The sequence below is a fragment of the Leptodactylus fuscus genome, chromosome 1, assembly GCF_031893055.1.
Source record: "Leptodactylus fuscus isolate aLepFus1 chromosome 1, aLepFus1.hap2, whole genome shotgun sequence".
Classification (NCBI taxonomy): Eukaryota; Metazoa; Chordata; class Amphibia; order Anura; family Leptodactylidae; genus Leptodactylus; species Leptodactylus fuscus.
The window spans coordinates 358,309,923-358,336,960 of NC_134265.1; the positions used below are offsets into that span (position 1 = coordinate 358,309,923).

At 43.3% G+C, this 27,038-nt stretch overlaps 1 protein-coding gene across 1 annotated transcript in view; it reads right to left on the bottom strand.

Annotated features, from left to right (window-relative positions):
* LOC142185095 (vomeronasal type-2 receptor 26-like) overlaps nt 1-27,038 on the bottom strand; it is a 53,174-nt gene that overhangs the window by 17,850 nt on the left and 8,286 nt on the right. Inside the window, exons 3-5 of the mRNA XM_075260384.1 lie at nt 26,428-26,595; nt 9,473-9,700; nt 9,011-9,134 (exon numbers count right to left, since the gene is read on the bottom strand). Coding sequence (XP_075116485.1) covers nt 9,011-9,134; nt 9,473-9,700; nt 26,428-26,595 — 520 coding nt within the window. The remainder of the gene's footprint in view (nt 1-9,010; nt 9,135-9,472; nt 9,701-26,427; nt 26,596-27,038) is intronic.

Sequence of the window (27,038 nt, forward strand, 5' to 3'; positions counted from 1 at the left end):
AAAAGGTAGTGTTTTTAGGTAATTGTCTGAGCCAAAGTGCCAAACATCTTTCAGATGAACAGACCAAAGTGGTAAGAGAAATGCAGGTGCCAACCCCCCATGCTCAGTTACATACCTTTTTGGATCAGGTGTTGTATTGTAAGCCATGGATCAGATAAACTGTGAATGTGCTTGTAAAACCTGTTTGACAAGGAGAGATTGGAACAGGAGCCAGTGCACCTGCCTTAGGCTTGCCTGACTATTAGAAGCCCTTTTCAAATCTATGTCACTGAGGTGATGGGACATGCTACTGCAGTCCTGAGGCATATTCTAGTGCACGTTTGGATGCTGTTGCAAGGGGAACGCCCTCTTATGTAAGGGTTGTACTCTTCGTACAGGCCCTGCTTGAGAAAAGCTCAGACATTGTCCTAGACCAACCCCTGGTGGTATACAAACCACATGACATCTATGCAATCCTCACACAGATAGACAGACGTCATATTTTTCCTTGGCAACACAGAACAAGATGGAATTTGCTCTACAATCCTCCTCCAACATCTCATTTTCATTTTCATTTTCGTTTGACTTTTGAATCCTGCAACTCTTTTACCAGTAGGAGTTCATGATTCAAAGGGGGGGATAAATGATGAGATATTTTTGAACTCCCTCTCAGAAGAGTCGGCTTTAGTCATGTTACTGATGCCCCATTGGAGAATCCTGACTATGAGATGTTTGTGGATGGTTCTAGGTATCTAACAGAAAAAGGCAAATTTGTTACAGGGTATGCTGTAGTCACTATACATGACACCATAGTACAAGAAGCCCATCCACCACACATGTCAGCGCAAGAGGCTGAATTGAAAGCCCTTACAGGAGCCTGCAAAGTAGCTAAGGATAGCACAGCAAACATTTACACTGACTCCATGGTCTAATATGGAGATCTAAGAACTTCCTGATGGCACAGGGTAAGCCAATTAAGAATGGAAACTTAGTAAGTCAGTTGATGGAGGCCATATTGCTCCCTAAGCAGTTGGCAATTGTGAAGGTCAGAGCTCACACAAGGGGAAGAGACCCTGATTGAGCAGCCAAAGCAGCGGCACTGCTGCCATGGAAGGATCTCAACCAGATGAGCAAAATGGATATTGACCTAGAAGACCACAAGGGGCTGTATTCTAAAGGTGACTGGTGAGGAAACTGGGAAAGGGACAAAGGCTGGTGCCAGAGAATGTGAAGGAATGTGGAAAATGGGGGATAGATTGTGTCCGCCCACAGCAGCATACCCCCAAATGGCTGGTTTGGCCCCCAATAGGGTGCATGCCTCTTGAAATGCCATGGAGTCACTAGTAGGTAAATTCTGGTTTGCCTCAGGTTTTGGAAGGGCTGCAAGTAATCACGTAAAAGCATGTCACATATGTGCTCTACGCAATCCAGGACAGGTAGTTAAACCACCTACCAAATGCACACCAAAACCCCTGTATCCATTTCAGAGAATACAAATAGATTACATACAATTGCCTAAGTCTGGAATGTACGAGTACGTATCGGTTTGTGTGGTTGGGCCGAGGCCTATTCTGTGGGCCAGACAACCGCACAGGTAACTGCCAAGAAATTGATGTCTGAGCTTGTGTGTACATTCGGGATACCTGAGGTGATAGAATCTGATAGAGGTACGCATTTCACAGGTAAAATAATGAAGGAAATAATGTCTGTATTGGGGATTGAGCAGAGTTCAGGCAAAATGGAAAGGTTGAATGGCACACTCAAGTTAAAAATCCAGAAAGCCATGGCAGAGACAGGAAGGCCCTGGCCAGAGTGCCTGTCTCTAGCATTATACTCAGTGAGGACCACTCCTAATAGATAGACAGGTCTGTTACTATTCGAGGTGCTTTTTGGAAGTGTGCCTAGACTAAGGTTGTATTTTCCCAGACTTTACAACTCAATTATGATAGTACTGCTAGCTGTGTCCAGAGATTCTGTCAAAGATTGAAAGTAACCCATGAACAGGTGTTTTCTTCTATTCCAGACCCTTTTTGAGTTTTCAGGAACACATAGCTTGCAGGTGGTGATTGGGTGGTCGTGAAAAGACATATCAGAAAACCCCTTGAACCTCGATTTGACGGTCCCTCCCAAGTGCTGCTGACAACTGTCACTTCAGTCAAATTGGAGGGAAAATCTATGTGGATACACGCCTCCCCTTATAAAAAGGTTCCTAAACCATGGCAGGAATGAAGAGATGGACATTATTTGTCTTATGCTTTCTTAACGGACTCACTTCTGTCACCTTTGAAGTTGATAAGACTAAATGAAAAAACCATATCTAAACACACTTTATACAAGAGAGCAGCTGATAATGCCCCGAGGGAATGTGGTAGACCTCATTTGGTACAAATAGGTGCTGGAAACAAGATGAGTACTGTACTCGTATATTCTATGATTATGCAGATATGGGATCAATTGGTAGAAGCCACCGATTACGTAGATGATCAAATATGGGGTATCTTAGGCATACTTAATACCACCATAGCAGTACAAAATCAGCTAATCATAGTCACCAACCAATACACCCTGTTACTAGATGTCACGCTACTAGTGGTACGGGATCAGGAGTCCAGTCGTCGGGTAACACAGAGGAGGCTGGAGACAGCAGGTGGATAGCCCACAGGGGGCTGAGGTAGTAGTCCAAGGGCAGATGGGTAAAGACCAGGTAGAAGTCTGTAGTCTTACAAGAGCTGTAGTAAAGCTACGGCGAGCTTTCAGCTAGCAGGTGAAGTTCCAAAGAACTGAAGAGGATCTCCAGCAAGGAGGTCTCCTGGGTGTTCAGGCTGTATCCGGAATAAACAGAACACAATACCAACACAAACAGGAAGTGTCAGAGTCACCTATATATAGCCAGTCCAATCAAGGTTAATACAGGGCGGGTTTCAATCACTAGCAGCAGCTGATGAGCCTCAGCAGTAGGCTTCACACAAAAGTCCAACAGGCCATTATTCCACAAGCCTGATAGCTCAGGCAGCAAGGAGACACCGGGCCAAACAGCAGGTCACAGGTTCAAATCCTGACATCACTCCCCTCCTAACGGCGACCTCTGGGTGCCACAGGACCTGGTTTTGTCGGATACTGCTGATGGAAATGTCTAATCAAACGAGGAGCATTGATGTTAGATACCGGTTCCCATGAGTTTTCTTCCACACCATACCCTTGCCATTTGATAAGGTATTGTAGTCGATTTCTGTACATACGGGAGTCCAGAATTTTTTCCACGACAAATTCTTCTTGTCCATCCACTTCCACTGAATCTGGAGGTTGAGAGGACCGTTCAGGAAATGGATTGGCCGTAGCAACTTTCAGTAGAGACACATGGAAAACAGGATGAATTCTCATTGTTTCTGGAAGTTGTAGACATACCGCCAGAGGACTAATTATTTTAGAGATCTTATAGGGTCCAATAAATTTCTGTCCCAGTTTGGGTGAAGGGACCTTCAGCTTAATATTTCGGGTAGAAAGCCATACTCGATCCCCTACTTTGTATTCAGGCGCCGGTCTCCGACGTTTATCTGCTGCTTTCTTATATCGCTCCTGAGCAGCTCCCAATGTTTCTTTTAACATTTTCAGATTTTGTTGCAGTGACGCGATTCTTTCTGTAACTGCTGGGATTAGTGGAGCCACTGGATTTTTAGGGAGAATACTTGGATGATATCCCAGATTTGCAAAAAATGGTGTTTGCTTTGTTGAAGAATTTTGAGAGTTGTTGTATGAAAATTCAGCAAAAGGTAATAGGTCTACCCAGTCATCCTGTAAATGGCAGATGTAACAGCGCAGGTATTGTTCTAGCGTCTGGTTTGTACGTTCTGTTTGACCGTTAGTCTGGGGATGATAGGCCGTTGACAAATGAAGCTTGATATCAAGTGATGTACAGAAACTTCTCCAGAATTTAGACGTGAACTGCACCCCACGATCCGAGACCACCTCGTCTGGCACACCATGAAGGCGAAAGATATTTTGGACTATCAAATCAGCAGTCTCTTTGGCCGAAGGCAGACCAGTACAAGGGATGAAATGAGCTGCTTTGGTAAGTCGATCTACCACTACCAATATTGACGTTTTTCCTTTGGAGTTAGGCAGATCCACTATGAAGTCCATTGAGATCGAACTCCACGGTCGTACTGGAATGGACAATGGTTGCAGCAATCCCATTGGTGAAGAACGTGGAGGTTTATACCTGGTACAGGTATCGCAAGAGAGAACGTATTTCTTTGCATCTTCCAGACAGCCGGGCCACCAGAAGAAACGAGATAACAGCTCATATGTCTTTTGTACTCCCTTGTGTCCAGCTAATCTGGAATCATGTACGAACTGCAGAATCCTCAGACGCATTGCTTCTGGTATGTATAGACGCTGTCCATCAGTCCATACTTGATTTCTAAAGAATAGATGTACATCTCCTGATGGGTGTGATAAGAATGGATCAGTGTCATAGGCCGCTTTAAGGTCCTCCAACAGATCACCTTCATGGATAATACCTACAATTCTTGCCTCGGAGACAATGGGAGTAGGTGGAGCTGAGGGATTAATATCACAAGAAAACATGCGTGACAGAGCGTCTGCCTTTCCATTACGAGATCCTGGTCGGAATGATATTGTAAAATTGAAGTGGTTCAAAAATAGGCTCCATCGGGTCTGACGAGGGGAGAGGCACTTGGCTGTTCTGATAAACTCTAAGTTGCGGTGATCAGTTAGAACTAGTATCTGTTGTGAAGCTCCTTGTAGATGGTGTCTCCACTCTTTAAATGCTGAGACGATGGCAAGTAATTCTTTATTTCCCACATCATAGTTTCTCTCTGCAGAAGACATCCGCTGAGAGAAGAATGCACATGGATGTAACAGCTTCTTTTCACCTGACCTCTGGGAGAGGATGGCCCCAACTGCACAGTCTGATGCATCTACTTCGACCACAAACGCGAGTTCTGGATCGGGATGACGTAGTACTGGAGCTGTGGTGAATTTACCTTTCAAACGAGAGAAAGCTTCCTCTGCTTGTGGAGTCCAGGCAAAGTGGGTTTTCTTCTTTGTCAGCTCTGTGATGGGAGCTACAATTTCTGAGAAGTTTTTAATAAAGCGTCTGTAGAAGTTAGAAAAGCCTATGAATCTTTGTACTTCTTTTACCGTCCTGGGAGTCGGCCAGTCGATTACCGCTTGAATCTTTCTGGGATCCATACGCAATCCCTGAGAAGAGATGATGTACCCTAGGAATTGAATCTCTTCACGATGGAACTCACATTTTTCCAATTTAATGTAAAGTCGGTTTTCCCGCAATCGTTCCAATACACGTCTTACATGTTCCTGATGTTCTTCTAGAGATTCAGAGAAAATTAGTATATCATCTAGATAAACCACCATGAATTGATCCAGTAAGTCTCTGAAGATATCATTTGCTAGGTGTTGAAAGGTAGCCGGAGCATTGCAGAGTCCGAATGGCATTACCAGACTTTCAAAGTGTCCATATCGTGTACGAAAAGCAGTCTTCCATTCGTCACCTGGCCTTATCCGGATTAAATTGTAAGCACCCCTTAGGTCCAATTTGGTAAAGATCTTTGCTCGTTGAACTTTCTCCAACAGTTCGGGAATCAGAGGCAATGGGTAACGGTTTTTCACTGTAATTTTATTAAGTTCTCTGTAATCCACCACTGGCCATAATGAACCATCCGATTTCTTAACAAAGAATATAGGAGCCCCTGCAGGAGAAGATGATGGCCGGATAAACCCTTTTTTCAAGTTCTCATCAATGAAGTCCTTAAGGGCATTTAATTCAGGTCCTGATAATGGGTATATAGTCCCAAAAGGTATGGGTGCTCCAGGAAGCAATTCTATTGGGCAGTCGTAAGGACGGTGAGGTGGTAGTTTGTCAGATTCCTGTTTATCACAAACATCCTTCAAATCCTCATATACTGTTGGTAACTGATGCGGTTCCTGTTCTTGAGTAGAGACTGGATTTGTTGGTTCGGGTTGGTCTTTTATCTCATTGTCCTTTGGGGGAAAACTCAGCATCTTAGTTCCCCAATTGATGGAAGGATTTTGTGCCTGTAACCAAGGTAGGCCTAAGATGACTGGAAAGTGTGGAGAAGAAATTAGTAAAAATGAGAGAGTTTCACGATGCTGAGGTTCTATGTGTATGTCCAAAGGTACAGTTTCCTGGTCTACCGGTCCCGAGCTCAGGGGAGACCCATCCACAGTCTCCATCACAATAGGTGAACGTCTCTTAGTCGAACGTATTCCATGTTTCTGAGCGAAACCAAAGTCCATGAAATTTCCGCTAGCCCCGGAATCCACCATAGCTGATGTAGAGATCCACACTGAGTTGATTAGTAGTTTAAGAGGGACGAAGTAATGTGAATCCTTGTTCTCCTTTTTAACCTGAGAGGTCACTGATGAGATATAATGGACACTTTCTCCAGCTGACTGTTCCCCCTCTGAAGCTGAAGATTCCTCATTGGATGCATCGGGATCCATTACAGCGGCCACCGTTCTCCGGGGGCGATTCACAGAGCGGCTTGGGCAATTTATAAGGAAATGTCCCGACTTTCCACAGTATAAACACAGATTTTCTTTGAACCTATGTTCTCTTCGCTCTGCACTCTCCCGTTTCTGAATTGCATCAATCTGCATCAATTCTGGTTGGGATTCTCGGGACTGCTGATCAGATGACTTTTTATAACCCAGCGGTGATGTGGTAGTGTATTGACTGGTCGTGCGGTTTGCATAGCCCCATTTCTCTTGTCGACGTTCGGTCAGACGAGTATCAATCTGAATGCAGTGATCAATAAATTCAGAGAAGACCGAAGGAGTTTTTGCTCGTGCTAGTTCATCTTTAATATTGCTGGAAAGTCCACTCTTGAAAAGTGCTAGTCTTGCGGAGTCATTCCAGCTAGTGTCCACAATCCATCTCCGGAATTCCATGGCATAATCCGCAACAGAACGTCTGCCTTGCCGCAACGTTAATATGGTGGTCTCTGCTGTAACCATTCGGTTGGGGTCATCAAACATCCCTTTCATGGTGTCCATGAAGTCTTTGTAGTTATTTAGGCAGACGTCATCGGTTTCGATTAGCGGATTTGCCCAGGCAATAGCTTTGTGTGTTAACAGCATAATGACGCACAGCACTCTTGATCTCTCAGTTGGATACTGGTTAGAATGTGCATCAAAATACAAATTGCACTGGTTTACGAATCCTCTGAATTTATCCCGGTCACCATTGAATCTAAATGGCGGCAATCTCAGAGATGGAGCAGAGGTGGGAATCAGGCCTTGTTCATCCAGCTGTGCAATACGTGCTGTGACCGTATTCATGGATGTCTGCAATTCCTGCAGAGCTTGGCCATGCATGTTGATTTTACCAGTGGTCATTTGATCAAAAGTTTCCCATTGGTGCTTCATATCTTGGACCTCCGTATACATTGCGCCCAAGGCAGCTTGTACCTTTTTGAAGCGAGCCTCCCAAGCTTCTTTCCCAACGGACTCCATTGTAGGTGTTGGTATCCTGTCACGCTACTAGTGGTATGGGATCAGGAGTCCAGTTGTCGGGTAACACAGAGGAGGCTGGAGACAGCAGGTGGATAGCCCACAGGGGGCTGAGGTAGTAGTCCAAGGGCAGATGGGTAAAGACCAGGTAGAAGTCTGTAGTCTTACAAGAGCTGTAGTAAAGCTACGGCGAGCTTTCAGCTAGCAGGTGAAGTTCCAAAGAACTGAAGAGGATCTCCAGCAAGGAGGTCTCCTGGGTGTTCAGGCTGTATCCGGAATAAACAGAACACAATACCAACACAAACAGGAAGTGTCAGAGTCACCTATATATAGCCAGTCCAATCAAGGTTAATACAGGGCGGGTTTCAATCACTAGCAGCAGCTGATGAGCCTCAGCAGTAGGCTTCACACAAAAGTCCAACAGGCCATTATTCCACAAGCCTGATAGCTCAGGCAGCAAGGAGACACCGGGCCAAACAGCAGGTCACAGGTTCAAATCCTGACACTAGATTATATTACTGCGGCCCAGGGTGGAATGTGTAAGATGGTGGGACCTACCTGTTGCCATTATATTGACTCAAAAGGTAATATCAAAGGAAAACAAGAATTAGAGAATATATACAAAGTAAGGAAAGAATATGAGAAAGAGGTTGTGCAAAATGAAGATAGCTAGTGGTCAGACACTTTTTCCTTTTTGAATCCTGCTAATTGCTTCAAAGGAATAGGTGGATGGATAACTGGGATATTACAAACCATTGTACAAGTTGGCATGGTTATATTGCTTATATACTGTTTTGTTTGTTTTTTTCAAGTTAATTTTGATATGTTCTAATCGATGTTATGATAAAGATAGATATAAGTGGTAGACATTATAGGAATATCAGATGGGGAATCCAGCAGGTCTGGCATCTAGGGAGCTAGATGAATGTACTCATCTGATACGAAGATAATGTCTAAAAATGGGGGAGATGTGAGGGGTTGAAATATCTTTTGAAAATTATGTATGAACAAAGGTCGGAGCCAAGACTGCTCTATCTCTCTCTGTCTCTCAGAGATGAGCAGTCTGCTACACAAGGAGCCGGTTAAACTGGTTAGACGGAGACACTATGTGCTGTGTACGTGTTGAAGCTGTATACAAAGAACAGTCAAAGAGATTCAAGCTAGTCAAAACTGGTTACAGTGGGTTTCAAAGCTCTAAGAAACTAAGAACATGAACAGATAAGGATAAATGCCTTGTAGCTTGGCTGTGACTTTGATGCTATATAAACGTGCCTGTCTGTGTTAATAAGCTGAAACATTCTGGAAAAGATACACTGCTGTCTGTCTGTTATGTTTCCTGAGCTCGTCACCCTATTGCGGATCAATTAGAACTACGACAACATAACTCAGGGGTCTTGTGCCTCTAACAATCTACATGGGCGCTCCACAGCACCCCACCCCATTACCAGATTAGATCCATGTTACCAGTTATTATAGGAAATTATATCATCATCATCATGACATAAGTATCATGTACCAGTTATATTGGAGATCTCTCCTTCTGAACATGGGACACAGTCATAGCAGCAGGTGTGGATTGTTTCTCTAGGTTTTTTCCTGCTTCCGGGTAAGCATCTTTCTGAGCAGCGAGACACCGGGACCTAAAGAAGAGAGAACAACTTGTAATGAGACGTTGCTGCTGTAACAATCACAGTGAATTGAATTTATTTCTTATCAATGTTCTCTTTAAAAGTGGAACGTCTACTATGATGCCACAATGGAATTGCAACCCTAGCAATAATAATTACTATAAGCTGGTGATGATAAAATAATAATAATAATAATAATAATAATAATAATAATAATAATAATATATATATATATATATATATATATATATATATATATATATATATATATATATATATATATATATATACTTACTTTTAAACTTCTTAATCAGCTCATATTAAAAGTAAATGTAATTGCCACTTCCTACCTCTCCTGTGAGTTTCCATTTTATCGCTTGGTCATCCACGTGAAGCTGCTCTCCATCTACAACCCATGGTGTAAAGTTCCCAACATGAATATTAAGTGGGGTTTCCTTATCTTTATAGAACCAGTTTATTATCTTATATGAGTGAACAGTCTCTCCATATTCATCAAAGTAAGGAGCAGAGTTCAGGGAGTCCTGTGACTGCTTCATCAAGGTAAGGTAGTGATGTAACTGGAAGGAAGAAGAAAGATCTCATTACATATCTGTATGGATCCTACTGACCTGGATAAGAAATGTGTACACATGTGCTAATATACAGGAAAGAGTCCTACAAATGTCTGCCAAGATAAAAAAGGAACAAAGCTCTACTAAAAACACAGATATACTTAACAAAAGAAATAGTGGAAAGAAGTTTTGCCCCTTAAATTAGAAATAAATGGTAAAAAGTAAAAAAATCCAAAAAAGTCAAAATTCATTTCTATCCTGTGTTGCAGCATCCCAGAGTGCTACTGCTTTAAGTATTTGTATATTGTGCCTCTTTATTGTGTTGGTGATTCCCATCCTCTATGTTGTGTGCTATATATCATTATTATACAGCTTTCCTGTTATCCTCTAGTGTTTCAAACCCTTATCCTTGCTTCAGTTCTGACCAATCACAGGCCACTGGTTGTAGAAGACCTTCGGCCTCAGAGTGACCATTGAGCTTCAGTCTAGTGTGCTAGTTGAGAGTAGTAATAGTGTACAGAAGATTCCTGCAACCAGCATCTGGACTGAGGCCAAACTTCTACCCATTCAACCTCTGGAGGATTATTCTAGATTATTCTAGAGACAGAAAATCCAATGGAAATAAAAGATTCCAGCTGACATCCACGGTCCTTATAAAACGTAGCGTTTATTCCAAAATTAAAAAACACACATGTTCACAAGCAGTATCGTCTCGTAGGTATATCCATCCCTTACATAGACTCGCTGACGCGTTTCGAAGACATAAAGTCTTCTTAGTCGTAGCCTGTTTTGTTTTTACCTTACGTGGCTATAAATACCTTCCGGTATAATCATCGCCATCTGTGATGCCTGAAAACTATCGTTAAAACCAACGTTAACCCTTTATGGGTATAAAACCACATACGTGTCGAAATGATAATACCTCAGAAAATTTGCCATACATAGCTGTATACTCATGATAGTACAGACTTAAACCTCGTTGTTAATTTTTATATGAAAAAGTTTGGATAATTACGGGTTTGTTTGTTAGTACCATTGCATGCACAAAATACATAAATTTTCTTACATTTTATAGTAAACGGCAGAATAATACATCCAATCGGGATATTTCGATTTTGCTATGTGTCACCCATGTTCCAAACCTGAGTGACAATTTTTTGCCGGATATCCATACCCGATTGAACCTACTATTTTTGAAGTGCACTGTGCTGGAGGAAAATAAAAAGTAAATCCTACATTGTGACAATGTTATAGAATGCTATTATCATATAAAGACTCTGATAACGAAGAGTAAACACTCACCGAATGATGGAACTGGAGTGACACGCAGATCTGAAGTAACGCGCCCTTACTATGTGTGGATGCTATTCAATTCCCTATGCACTATGTTCAGAATTTTTAGACACTGCGCATGCGCATTAGAACCCATTTAGGCGCATGTGTCTAAAATTGACCAGCCCAACCATTCTCCGTGCTACCCTGAATGTCAATTATGCGCATGCGTGAGGGCACTATATCGGACGCATACACTCCGAAAAGGATGCCCGGATCTAACACTTATTAGTACATGCGTGTTGTGGACTCAAATGGTTAGCTGATACGCGATGTTATGTAGAAGAGAAGAAGAACAGAGTCTGCACTCATCCAAAGCTACTAACGACCTGTCCCACATCTATATTGGTGAGTATTAATATATATATAGTCAAGATCGTTTCTGCGATTGAGTCCATGTGGAAATCTAACATTTAATTTCAAGATCCAGAAGGCCTCGCGGATTTTCAATTTGTGGCCCCAATTACCCCCTCTCAGGGGTCTCATGACTTTTTCTATGACTTTGAAAGAAAAGGAGGATAAGTTCCTAGAATGTTCTGATATGAAGTGTTTAGACACTCCTGTTTTTTTGTTAGAATTTGGATTACGTATACTCTGTAAGTGTTCCGAAATTCTAATTTTCGTGGACCTAGATGTGCATCCCACATAACTAAGATTGCATGCATCACATGTGATCATGTAGATAGCATACTCTGTTGTACAATTACAGAAGCTTTTTATGTCATATTTTTTCATTCCTGATGCATCCATAAATGTAGTACCCTTCCTAGCATATTGGCAGATTTGACACCTGCTGAGTCCACATCTATGGAAGCCTTTGAGTGACAACCATGTGTCCTTAGTGTTACTCTTTTCCATATACATGCTAGGGGACAAATAACTGCCTAGGGATTGCCCTCGCTTGGCCACAAAATTGCAGCCCTCCGATAAGATAGATCTCAATGTGTCATCTTGATTTAAAATGGAGAGATTATTTTTGATGATATTTACAATGTCTCCATATTCATTACTGAATTTGGTTGTAAAATATACTCCCTTTCCTGTTTTTTTCACTTTATTTTGATGTAAGAGGGTCATCCTCTCTTTCTTGGAGACAATGTTTTTACCCCTATCTGTCATCCATTTGGTGTAACCCCGATCTCTTAATCATTTGGTAATCTCCTGGGCTTGTGTCTCATATGTTTTATTCTCTGTGCAAGCTCTCTTTACCCTAGTGTATTCTCCTACAGGCAAAGAACGTATTGTATGTTTGGGGTGGGAGCTGCTTGCATGCAGTAAAGTATTTCCCGACATTTTCTTGCGATAGGTACTGGTGATAAGAGGTTCTGAGGGTTTTTGATTCGTTTGAGTGGAGGAGGGGGCACACTTGGCTTTCTTGCGACATTGTCGCGTTATACTCGTCTATTCCCCACGATGTTGCCATTCGTGCAGTAATCCATCACCTGAAGGAATACTCGAGTTTGCCCCCTATTCAATGTCAATACATAGTAGATGTGATAGAATACCTATTGAGTCACAACTATTTTCTCTTCAATGGCCAATATTATATTCAAACCTGTGGGGCACCCATGGGGGCCAAGTTCTCCCCATCCCTAGCAAATTTGGTGGTCTCCTGGTGGGAGGAAGAATTCATTCTGTGCAGCAATAATCCATACAGAAGGTATATTGAATGGTATGGGAGATTCATTGACGATACGCTCATAGTATGGACAGGTGATAATGAAATCATTTCTGATTTCATTAGGTACATAAATGACAATCCATATGGTCTCAAATTCACACATGAAACTAAACCAGAAAGTATTAACTTTCTGGACATCACACTTACAGGAGTGGTATCAGAGAGTAGAGTTATCACCAGTACCTATCGCAAGAAAATGTTGGGAAATACTTTACTGCATGCAAGCAGCTCCCACCCCAAACATACAATACGTTCTTTGCCTGTAGGAGAATACACTAGGGTAAAGAGAGCTTGCACAGAGAATAAAACATATGAGACACAAGCCCAGGAGATTACCAAACGATTAAGAGATCGGGGTTACACCAAATGGATGACAGATAGGGGTAAAAACATTGTCTCCAAGAAAGAGAGGATGACCCTCTTACATCAAAATAAAGTGAAAAAAACAGGAAAGGGAGTATATTTTACAACCAAATTCAGTAATGAATATGGAGACATTGTAAATATCATCAAAAATAATCTCTCCATTTTAAATCAAGATGACACATTGAGATCTATCTTATCGGAGGGCTGCAATTTTGTGGCCAAGCGAGGGCAATCCCTAGGCAGTTATTTGTCCCCTAGCATGTATATGGAAAAGAGTAACACTAAGGACACATGGTTGTCACTCAAAGGCTTCCATAGATGTGGACTCAGCAGGTGTCAAATCTGCCAATATGCTAGGAAGGGTACTACATTTATGGATGCATCAGGAATGAAAAAATATGACATAAAAAGCTTCTGTAATTGTACAACAGAGTATGCTATCTACATGATCACATGTGATGCATGCAATCTTAGTTATGTGGGATGCACATCTAGGTCCACGAAAATTAGAATTTCGGAACACTTACAGAGTATACGTAATCCAAATTCTAACAAAAAAACAGGAGTGTCTAAACACTTCATATCAGAACATTCTAGGAACTTATCCTCCTTTTCTTTCAAAGTCATAGAAAAAGTCATGAGACCCCTGAGAGGGGGTAATTGGGGCCACAAATTGAAAATCCGCGAGGCCTTCTGGATCTTGAAATTAAATGTTAGATTTCCACATGGACTCAATCGCAGAAACGATCTTGACTATATATATTAATACTCACCAATATAGATGTGGGACAGGTCGTTAGTAGCTTTGGATGAGTGCAGACTCTGTTCTTCTTCTCTTCTACATAACATCGCGTATCAGCTAACCATTTGAGTCCACAACACGCATGTGCACTAATAAGTGTTAGATCCGGGCATCCTTTTCGGAGTGTATGCGTCCGATATAGTGCCCTCACGCATGCGCATAATTGACATTCAGGGTAGCACGGAGAATGGTTGGGCTGGTCAATTTTAGACGCATGCGCCTAAATGGGTTCTAATGCGCATGCGCAGTGTCTAAAAATTCTGAACATAGTGCATAGGGAATTGAATAGCATCCACACATAGTAAGGGCGCGTTACTTCAGATCTGCGTGTCACTCCAGTTCCATCATTCGGTGAGTGTTTACTCTCCGTTATCAGAGTCTTTATATGATAATAGCATTCTATAACATTGTCATAATGTAGGATTTACTTTTTTATTTTCCTCCAGCACAGTGCACTTCAAAAATAGTAGGTTCAATCGGGTATGGATATCCGGCAAAAAATTGTCACTCAGGTTTGGAACATGGGTGACACATAGCAAAATCGAAATATCCCGATTGGATGTATTATTCTGCTGTTTACTATAAAATGTAAGAAAATTTATGTATTTTGTGCATGCAATGGTACTAACAAACAAACCCGTAATTATCCAAACTTTTTCATATAAAAATTAACAACGAGGTTTAAGTCTGTACTATCATGAGTATACAGCTATGTATGGCAAATTTTCTGAGGTATTATCATTTCGACACGTATGTGGTTTTATACCCATAAAGGGTTAACGTTGGTTTTAACGATAGTTTTCAGGCATCACAGATGGCGATGATTATACCGGAAGGTATTTATAGCCACGTAAGGTAAAAACAAAACAGGCTACGACTAAGAAGACTTTATGTCTTCGAAACGCGTTAGCGAGTCTATGTAAGGGATGGATATACCTACGAGACGATACTGCTTGTGAACATGTGTGTTTTTTAATTTTGGAATAAACGCTACGTTTTATAAGGACCGTGGATGTAAGCTGGAATCTTTTATTTCCATTGGATTTTCTTGCTACGTGACCCATAGCCGGTGGGGTTGATTTCCGGGCTTCCTCCGTCCTCAAGTCTACAAGACTACATAGAACTCCCAGTAAGAATGTTGGATGAAGATTCATAAGTAAGTGGGCTGCATTTTTTCTCTGTTTGATTCTAGAGACAGCCCTGTAAAGGGGGGATTGCTCTCTGGATTATTAGACATTTTATGTTTAGTGCCAAGAGGAGCATGAGAGGACCTTGATAGAAGGAACATTTTCAGAACTAGTCTAAAGGTAACCAAATCCCTGTCAGAACTCCCTGTAATACCATCCCCAGTATCAATAGCTGGGGGAGGCACAAGAGGAGGAGTTGGAGAAGTCTGTCTAGAGCCTTTTATATTCCTAGGTACCCTCATATAACCAAGGCTGGGTGATTGGACAGGGAGGTACTACTACCCCTATTTGGAAGTTGCAGTTTACTTCTGTCCAGTTGCTGAATAAACTGTTACCTGGTTCAACTGCATCTCTGGACTCTGAGTCGTGCCAGCCTTACCATCAGGGCCCTTTCGATCAACATCATACCAGCTCAGAGAAGAGAGGCCCCCTCTCCAACTAGAAGCGCCCTGGGAAAACTACTACCACGACCGTCAGATAGTGCTGCAGGACTCCTCTAAGCGGTGCCTGGATCAAGAACGGAGCTGGAGTGTTTGGTGGAGTGTACTCAGCCTAGCAGGTGGCACATCATCTGCCACTACAACTCCCATCCTCCCGTCTCCTCCATCTGAGTTGCGGCAGCGTCTTTAACTATCTTTTCCTTACTCTGCATGTTCACTATTAGCAGAACAAAGAGGATTACATGACTTTCTCTGTCTCACCAAGTAGTACTTCAAGCCAGTGACTTAAAGGGAGTCTATCAGCAGAGAAATGATGATGCACCAGTCCCAGAATCTAATAGTGGACTGTCACACATTTACCCTTATACTTCTATGTTAATCTTGCCTTTATTTTAACAATAATAATGTTTTCCGTGATATGCAAATTATCATGTAGTGGTTTAGAGCCATGGCAGGACAGGTATTCGATTTGTTTCCATTCCTGACTCCAGAAGGGAGTCATGCCAGAGCCCAGGAGAGGTAAGTAGCTTTTTGTAATGTATGTTATCTCCTCTGGGCTTCCGATTATTAAACTCCTGCATCTGAGAAGACCTGAGAGTATAATAAAAGTTTGTAGATGGTGAACCCCAAAAATCCAGATTCTGCCACTGCTGAAATTTTTGCAATATTTACAACAAACAACGTAGGGACCACTATGAGACATTATACTGTGTGCAGGGGCAAATATGGGACATTATACTGTGTGCAGGGGCAAATATGGGACATTATACAGTGTGAAGGGACCACTACGGGACATACAAATTTGTGGATGGGCCACTATGGGACATTATACTGTTTGTACGGACTGCTATGTAACATTATACTGTGTGCAGGGGCCACATTGTAACATTATACTGTACGGAGAGGTGGCTGTGAGAAATTATACTGCATAGAGGGACCACTATGGAACATTGTATTGTGTGAAGTGGCCACTATGGGTTATTATAGTGTGTGCAGGAACCACAATGGGAAATTATACTGTGTGCAGGGGCCACTATTGGACATTAAAGTATGTGGAGGGGCCACTATGAGACATTATACTATGTGCAGGGGCCACTATGGGACACTATACTGCATGAAGGGGTTTCTATGTGACATTATATTGTGTAAAGGGGCCCAAGTCAAAAGTTTGCTGTGAGTTCCAGTCTTTGCTAGTTATACCCCTGGTTTTTGGGAATGAGCTGATGAAACTAGGTGTTCTTGCATATAGAATTTGAACTGACTCATCCGTCACTTTTATAGATGACTGGTGATAGCAGAGATAGTAGCCCATGGCTCTGAGATTGTGTTGAAGATGAAACCAGTTTCTCACCTTTGTCGCATGATGTCTCAGTCTACGTATTATTTGGTGATTGTTATATTTATCACTGAGAGATAAGAACATATGATGAAGAGCTTGTGCCATGACCTCCACACTGTAATACAATCTAGGAGTCACCCCCGAAGACAGGAAGAATCTCAGACTTGGAAAAACATAGGGATGAGTATCATTGTTTTGCGCAAATGTGAAATTGAAGTAAATAAAAGGATTGTCCTGATCATGTCCTGATATGGCTTCTAATACTTGCAAGTAATGGTGAACATGAGATATAATAGAGAGATTCTTGTAATTTTTCACAAATTCTTTGACTCCAGGAATCGGTGGTGATAAATAGTCTACAGCTAAACTTCCATTAAAGATAATGTAAAGCTGTTCTGTAATGATGGAACTGGAAGCCCAAGAAGGGGGAAGAATTAATGTTGTCTCATTAAATGCTTCGTTATATTGTAAAATAAATTCAGTTGTATAATCATCATATGCCCCACATAGTATAATAATACTGACTCCAGAATGGTGTATTATGTTGGAAATATTTGTAAAATAATCAACACTTTTGTCCATAACTTTTATAGTGAAGGCCTCACAGATCCCATATTCTTCCATGTACTTTGTTAGTATTTGCAGTTCATTCTCTCCAGCGTCATCGTTTGATACTAAAATCCCCACCCAGGTCCAGCCAAAGTGCTTCAACAGTTTGGCTATTGCCATATTGTGGATGTGGTTGTTATGTACTGCTCGGAAAACATGTGGATAGAGGCGTCTATTGGTCAGTGAGTAGTCTGTAGCTCCGAAGCTGATCTGTAAGACAAAGTCATCAATCCCAAATTTGATAGCAAAAGTGAAAATGACAAATAAATTTCAGTGGCTCAGATGTTGTCAAGATGAAATGGAATTGACAATTTAATAATGGAATTGTCCAGAATAAACAAAATATTCTGGAAAAAAAAGAAATAATTCTGGAATAAACAAGATATAAAACATAACTTTAACTAATAAATGCCTATAAAATTACCAAGTCATATCCATTAAAAAATTAATTTATCCAACCATATCCTATAAATTTACATATATGATGCTCTAAACAACAAATCTCTAAATGGGATCAGAAATAATATTAACCTTATACCCAGAAAAAATACCATAAACCAATGATGTAAGGCAGGGTCTCACCAATGCCTCGGGTCAATGCAACAACGGGGTTGCTTCAGATATCATCTCAAGGTAAAAATTCGCCATAGATGACGTTGTTGCCCTTTTATGTCCTGGGCTGTGCCCTAGTAAGTCCCAAAGAGCTACACTATGGTTGTATTTTTCTGGGAATAAGGTTAATATTTCTTCTGATCCCTTTTAGAGATTTGGCCTGGTATTTTGCTATGCATTAATTTGTAAAAATTATATTTTATATATTGTGTAATCATCCTTTTTCATTCTCGGTAGGTTATTATTAGCATGGAGGTGTATATTATATGACAAACTATCTTTTTCATTTTATTATTTCTTGAAGAAAGAATTTTTTAAGAAATGTGAAACTTGTTTGCACTGGATTGAGGTTTTTTTTATTTTATTTTGGACAACTGCCAACATAGTGAGCTGATATTTTTGTTTCACGTTCCCATTGATGGGCGGTATTAAATATCACTAGAAATCCAATGGTGCACTGAATTCAGCACTCTGTTGGCTTTCCAGTACGAACCCCAGTGGTGGAGATATCAGTGCCGTTAATTTTGGCACTGATATTTCCCCAACTGTCAGAGAGGCGGGCCTTACAGCTCAGCAACAGTACTCTTCCATAGACTTGTAATGTCTGTCGGGGGGTTGTTTGGATTGCATGATCTCATGGATCATCCTAGCTTTTCCATAATGTCTTGCAAGTAGCCTTTGTGACAGAGGACAGCCAGGTATGAAGGTCTATAAATGATAAGTCATTGATTACCCATAGTCAGCATAAAAAGTCCAGACAGAAAAAGAAGGTGGGGAAAAATTAGAGACATAGGGAACATCTCATAGTCAGGCTAACAGAGAAAGCAATAATCACTAGAGATGAGTGAACACCGTTCGATCGAGTAGATATTCGATTGAATATCAGGCCGTTCGAGGTATTTGATTCCAATCGAATACCACGAGGCAAACGCACTAAAAATTTGTATCCCCTCCCACCTTCCCTGGTGCTTTTTTTGTACCAATAATTGCGCAGGGGAGGTGGGACAGGAACTAAGACAACGGAGGCAGTGAAAAAAATTGGAAAAAACCATTCGCTGCTGAAAACATGTGACTTCCAATTTATAAGAATAGTCCAGACCAGTATTCGTCATTTCGCGATGAGAGATAGGGAGAGAAAGACATCTGCTGAGGGCTAGATCGCGATTAGCTTCAGATAGGCAGGGAACAACGGAACAACAACATTTCTTCACAGAGAAATACACTGTAGTGACAGGAGTCCAGCTTTGTATGGACGGTGAAAACAGGGATACAGAACAGTTACAAGTTGATATATAGCAGAAAAAAAGCCTTTCATTTTGGGGGGTCCAGGAATCTATACCAGTTACAAGTTGATATATAGCTCAAAAACAGCTTTCCTTTGTGGTGTATAGACTATAAAAAGGGCATTAGTATACATACAAAAATAGTTAAGGCTAGCGCAAGGGGACGAGGACAGGGAAGAGGACGGGGGCGTGGAAATGCAGATGTGGAGCAAGGTTTCGCTCAACCAACAGCGTCTACTGCACCTACTGCTCTGCAGCAGCAAGCATTGCACTTCCCCACAGTCCCCGGTTTGATGGCCAATTAAGTAGGCTGCAGGGTACAACCGTAACCAGGCCGAGCACCAGGAAGAGGTGTTACAATGGCTGGCGGACAATACTTCCAGCACATTCTCCATCAGCCAGTCAGCCTCTACCTCAGCTCCTCCTCCTACCCAACAGTCTGGTCCTCCTTCTTCACAACATGCCCAATCTTCCCAGCAACCTAATCCCACCTTTACCACCTCCCAGGAGCAGTTTTCGGCTCCATTCACTGTCCCTCTCTCTGTCCCACCACGTCCTCAATCACCAGAGGTAACAGATGAGTTGCCTGATGCACAAACACTGGAGCATCCATTATCTCCTGTTGTTATTGACCAGCAATCGGCCCTCAGTGATGACGATGACGACACACAGTTGCCATCAGGGCAGACTGTTGCCGTCGTCTGTGTGCAAAAGGAGGAGGAGCCGTTAGAGGATTTGGAAGAGGAGGTGGTGGACGATGAGGACACTGACCCGACCTGGACAGGGCGGATGTCAAGCGGGGAGAGCAGTGGAGATGAGGAGGGAAATGCAGCACCAAACAGGGTGGCTACAGGTAGAGGGATGTCCAGAGGCAGAGGACAGCTGCTTCACCGAAGCCAGGCCACAGCTAGCAGGGCCCAACATGTTATCTCTTGTAGCAAGGCTAGAAAAAGTCCCTCATCGAGGCCACGGTCTTGAGTGGTGTGGAATTTTTTTAATGTATGTGCTGCGGACAAATATAGTGCGGTTTGCACACTCTGCAACTCCATACTGAGTAGGGGCTCTGAAAAGAGCAACCTTACAAACATTGCATGCGCCGTCATTTGGAAGGCAAGTACTGGACTCAGTGGCAGAGAGCAAACGAAGGACAATCATCATCTGGCGTTGCCACCACTGCCTCTCCCACTGTTGCCAGTGCTGGCGCTGCAGTCCAAACCAGCAGCCAGGAAACCACCACTTCTCCCTCATCCTCCCCTTTTCCTGCCTTACCTCCTTCTCCTGCCTTAGCTCCTTCTCCTGTACCATCATGCGCCTCCTCAAAATAACCCACCATCTCCCAGACTTTTGAGCGCAGGCAAAAATACAGCGCTACCCACTTCCATGCACAAGCCGTAAACGCACACATCTCCAAACTGCTGGCCCAGGAAATGTTGCCATTCCGGCTTGTTGAAACTCAGGCCTTCCGATACCTGATGGCAAGTGCGGCACCTCGCTATGCCGTCCCTAGCCGTCACTACTCCCGGTGTGCCGTCACGGCGGGCTCTAAGTTCCGCGATTTGCACAAAGGTCCACTTGACCACCGATGCGTGGGCAAGTGAATGCAGACAGGAACGCTACATTTCACTGACGGCACACTGGGTGAATGTAGTTGAGGCTGGGAGCGGGTCACAATCTGGGGTGGTCTACTTCATTTCCCCACTCAACATTCCTGGCAGGGGCTCTGAACCACATCCTCCTCCTCCTTGACCACCTCCACCATCACATCGACCCCAGCTACCAGCTGGAAACGCTGCAGCACTGGCATGGGGAGACGTCAGCAGGCCGTGCTGAAGCTCATAAACTTGGGGGACAGACAGCACACTGCCTCAGAGGTGAGGGATGCCTTCCTCGATGAGACGGCAACATGGTTTTCGCCACTGCACCTGGGCCCAGGGATGGTCGTGTGTGATAACGGCTGCAACCTGGTAGAGGCTCTGGAGCTTGCCAACCTCCAACATGTTCCATGCCTGGCCCACATGTTCAATTTAGTGGTGCAACGGTTTTTGAAAACATACCCCAATTTAGCTGAGCTACTAGTGAAAGTGCGGCACTTGTGCGCCCACTTTCGCAAGTCCACAGTAGCCAGAACACCGGCTGATGTGCGACGCCCACATGCTGGAACTCGATGTACCACATGTTGAGTAGAATGTGTGAGCAGCAGAGACCCTTGATGTACCATCTCCAAAACCAAAGGGTTCCTCAGAGTCAGCTCCCGCAGTTTCTGCACCATGAGTGGCCATGGATGGCAGACTTATGCGAGATCTTGTGTGTCTTTGAGGAGTCAACCATGAGGGTCAGCTGTGACAATGCACTCGTGAGTGTCACAATCCCGCTCCTGTGTGTGATGCGAGAATCCCTCCTCGCCCTCAGGGATAACGCATTGTACGCTGAGGAGTTGGGCATAGGAGCAGAACCATCCCAGCAGGATAGTCAGGGCACACTCCTGTCTGCTTCACAGCGTATATGGAGGAAGGAGGAGGACGAAGTGGCAGATCTCATTGTCACACAGGAGGCTAGCGGGGAAGATCATTGCGTCCTATTGCTGCAGCGCGGTTGGAGCGAAATGGAGGAGTAGGAGGAAGACAAGGAAATGGACAGTGACCATTCCAGTGGGCGCAGCCAAGTGACGCCAAGTAACACTCTGGCACACATGGCTGAATACATGTTGGAATGCTTTGCAACTGACAAACGCATTGCCAAAATCCTGGAGAGCAATGACTACCAGATTTTTTCATTCCTCGACCCCCAGTATAAAAATTATGTTTGTAATTTTATTCTGGTAGAGGGGAGGGCCAGTTGCATGAGTCAGTGCCACAAGGAACTGGTGCAGAATATGATGGAGAAGTTTCCATCGATCAACTGTTGTTGGCGGCACACAGGAGAGTTCCTCCAACAGGCCACAAACTACCATCCGGTCCACACCCGGCAGGGGCACACTCTCTAAGGTTTGGGACATGTTAATGGCACCCACTCGCCAAAGTACCGCCACTGAGGGGCCTAGTGTCACTAGGAGGGACAAGTATAGGCGCATGTTGCGGGAGTACCTGGCCGACCCCAGCCCTGTCCTCTCCGATCCCTCTGCGGCCTATACTTATTGAGTCTCCAAGTTAGATTTGTGGCTGGAACTTGCGCTGTATGCATTGGAGGTCCTTTCCTGCCCTGCCCCCAGCGTGCTTTCAGAAAGGGTCTTCAGCGCAGCCTTTGGCATAATTATGGATAAGCGCAGCCGGTTGTCAGCTGACAGTGCTGACCGGCTGACGCTCATAAAAATGAACAGCCACTGGATAGACCCGTCAGTTTCATGTGTCTGCTCACCCTCTACAATTCCTCCTCCTCCTCATACTCCTCCACCATCAGCATTGCACAATTTTACTCCAACTAGGATCAATCCACCCTGATTCCCCCCAACTCTGCTGGTTAGAGTCTCAATCCACCCTGATTCTCCCCAACTCTGCTGGTTAGAGTCTCAATCCACCCTGATTCTCCCCAACTCTGCTGGTTAGAGTCTCAATCCACTCTGATTCCCCCAACTCTGCTGGTTAGAGTCTCAATCCACCCTGATTCTCCCCAACTCTGCTGGTTAGAGTCTCAATCCACTCTGATTCTCCCCAACTCTGCTGGTTAGAGTCTCAATCCATCCTGATTCCCCCCAACTCTGCTGGTTAGAGTCTCAATACACCCTGATTCCCCCCAACTCTGCTGGTTAGAGTCTCAATCCAATCTTACCACATCTCACACATCCACAATGACAGTTAAGGGTGGGTACTGTTGGATTTCCCATTGCCTATTCCATCTGTGGTTGTCATGGGCAACGTGATTTATAGGGGTGCTTGTTAATGTTTCTTTAGCTTAAATTTGGATTTCTGTCCATCCAATTGGGGAGTAAAGAAGGTTTCCAGGTATTTTCCCACTTTGATAGAGGTTTTTTGGAGTGTGGAAAGTGTGTAGTTGATAGGCATGTTAGATGCCCCCAGACATGCTTCCCCTGCTGTCCCAGTTGCATTGCAGAGGTGTTGGCATCATTTGATGAGGTGTCATAGTGGACTTGGTGACCTTCCTGAGTCAAATGGTGGGATCCTCTAAAACAAAGCATTTTTCCCCATAGACTATAATGGGGTTTGATATTCGATCGAATAGTCGAATATTGAGCGGCTTCTCAAAATGAATAATGAATATCGAATATTTTACTGCTCACTCATCTCTAATAAGCACTCTTTTTACATGTATGTGGTACAATCTGGCCTCTTAGATTACCATATATACTCGAGTATAAGTACAGTTTTTGTGCTGAAAAAGTGCGCCTCGGCTTATACTCGAGTCAATATGGTAACTCTTGTAGCTAAGGAAAGCTATGGACCCAACCCACAGCTTGGCTCCACCCACAGCTTGCGCTCACCACACCTTTTTGGAAAGCAGGGCGAAATTGGAATTGCTTAGTCACTGACTAGATACTGCAGAGTGTGAGAGCCATATACAGTCATGGCCAAAAATTTTGAGAATGATACAAATATTAATTTTTACAAAGTCTACTGCTTCAGTTTTTCTAATAGCAATTTGCACATACTCCAGAATGTTATAAAAAGTGATCAACTTAACAGCAATTACTTGCAAAGTCAATATTTGCCTAGAAAATGAACTTTATCCCCCAAAACACATTTCAACATCATTGCAGCCCTGCCTTAAAAGGACCAGCTAACATCGTTTCAGTGATTGCTCCATTAACACAGGTGTGGGTGTTGATGAGGACAGGGCTGGAGATCAGTCTGTCATGATTAAGTAAGAATGACACCACTGGACACTTTAAAAGGAGGCTGGAGCTTGGCATCATTGTTTCTCTTCTGTTAACCATGGTTACAGTATCTCTAAAGAAACACCTGCAGTCATCATTGCACTGCACAAAAATCGCCTAAACAGGGAAGAGTATCGCAGCTAGAAAGATTGCACCTCAGTCAACAATCTATCGTATCATCAAGAACTTCAAGGAGAGAGGTTCCATTGTTGGCAAAAAAAAGGCTCCAGGGCGCCCAAGAAAGACCAGAAAGCACCAGGACCGTCTCTTAAAAGTATTTCGGCTGTGGGATCGGGCTACCAGCAGTGCAGAGCTTGCTCAGGAATGGCAGCAGGCATGAGTGCATCTGCACGCACTGTGAGGTGGAGACTCTTGGAGCAAGGCCTGGTCTCGAGGGCAGCAAAGAAGCCACTTCTCTCCAGAAAAAAACATCAGGGACAGACTGATATTCTGCAAAAGGTACAGGGAGTGGACTGCTGAGGACTGGGGTAAAGTTATTTTCTCTGATGAATCCCCTTTTCGATTGTTTGGGACATCTGGAAAACAGCTTATTCGGAGAAGACGAGGTGAGCGCTACCACCAGTCTTGTCTCATGCCAACTGTAAAGCATCCTGAAACCATTCATGTGTGGGGTTGTTTCTCAGCCAAGGGAATCGGCTCTCTCACAGTCTTGTCTAAAAACACAGCCATGAATAAAGAATGGTACCAGAATGTCCTCCAAGATCAACTTCTCCCAACCGTCCAAGAGCAGTTTGGCCATCAACAATGCCTTTTTCCAGCATGATGGAGGACCTTGCCATAAAGCAAAGGTGATAACTAAATGGCTCAGGGATCAAAACATAGAGATTTTGGGCCCATGGCCTGGAAACTCCCCAGATCTTAATCCCATTGAGAACTTGTGGTCAATCATCAAGAGGCGGGTGGACAAACAAAAACCTACAAATTCTGACAAAATGCAAGCATTGATTGTGCAAGAATGGACTGCTATCAGTCAGGATTTGGTCCAGAAGTTGATTGAGAGCATGCCAGGGAGAATTGCAGAGGTCCTGAAGAAGAAGGGTCAACACTGCAAATATTGCAACGCTGCATTAACTCATTCTAACTGTCAATATAAGCTTTTGTTACTCATAATATGATTGAAATTATATTTCTGTATGTGATAAAAACATCTGACAAACACACATAACAACCAGAGGGCAGCAGATCATGTGAAAATAGAAGATTTGTCATTCTCAAAACTTTTGGCCATGACTGTAAGGGTTGCCTCTTTTGCTGACAGAGGGTGCACCTCATTTATGCCGAAAGACCCCTGTAAGTCTTTCGACATCTGTGGGAGGCCGCTGGAGCAGCGCTGCTGCCAATTGGTGAGTGGTGAGTGAATGTGACATGTAAGACTATGGGAAAACGAATGGCAATCAGTGGGTACAAACTCGGGGTTTATCCATACACTGCACAGATACTCACATTTATACATTTAACATGCCACTGTCACGTCTAATTTTCCAAATAACAGACTGATGCCTTTTCATGTGAGTGTGTAGAGATATTCCTACATTTGTTCCTAAAAAGCAATTTTCTAAAGTTTCTGCTTGCAGATTTGGCATAAAAAACTTCCACACAGGAGATGACCAACTTCGCTGCTTATTCCAATTCCTTCCAGTCTTTGAGCATCACACACTAGCGCTGTCATATTTTTAGATGTGGATCAACAGTGCCCCCTCCAGCACTGTGGCTGATATTGTCCCACTCTAGAGGGAACTTAATTCTGGTGTCTCATCCTGGGAGGTCACTACTGCCGATGTCTCACTCTGGGTTGGAGATACTCCATCTTGCACTGAACTTGAACCTGTGTCCATCTTGTCAACTAGACCAATTGTGCGGTGATGTGTGCAGGGTAGGACACAAGGATGACAACTGCGGAGCTGGTTTAATGGACTTTACTAAAGACTTTAATATATTTGAACAATAAAACAGTAAATCAATAGTAAATCCTCCATCTTCAGCCACATGTCCTGGACCAGGGGAATATCCCTCAAATCTCATGCAATGTAATGCTGATACTGGCTCACAGGGTGTCTGTCGTCCCTCGTATACATACATGACCTTTTAATGAACCTGGCTCTGGTGCTGTTATCCATGGTGCTGTGTCCTTTTCTAATACCCCAGAAATACCTTGATCTTCTTGTCCCATCCTTGTTAGCTTTCACTCATCCTAGTTCCAATCTCACTCCAATCTGTAACATGTCCTTTCTACCTGTTGTTGGAGTAAAAATGGACTGTGTATATCCTCGGGAATCAGATGGGACCATCCTCTGGCCTTATCTGCCTGGACCCCAGCATCTGCCTGACCATCAAACCTGCGAGACCGTTGCCCTCTCATGGACCAGGTGTGAGCTCTCTGTCCTCGAAGTCTTCTAACAACCTAAAAAAAATCAAAATGTTTAAAAAATAATGGACATATGGTAAATGTTAACTGTTAAAGGAGATTTCAAGACTAAAAATATGGTTGCATCCATATCATACTCCAAATGTCATACTGTGCAGTTATGGGCACCTGTGAGAAGAGGATTGAGGACACCCAGTTGTCCAAGTATATGTTTGTATTATTGTATAGGACAAGATTTCCAAGAGGGAGTGCAAGAACTGTAGGATAGCCAGGATTGCCGAGCAGTGACTCCTCTTCTGATCCTCCATTATACAAAGGAGAATGTGCAGATCACCCTGAGTCTTGCATAATTCTTCTGGAGGTGGATTTCCTCATCCTTGGAAATTTGAATGTGCGAGGGGAACCCTCCTGGTCGGAGCCAATATTGACTATCCTACAATTCTTGCACTCTCTCTTTGACCATGTTCCTTTTGCTACTT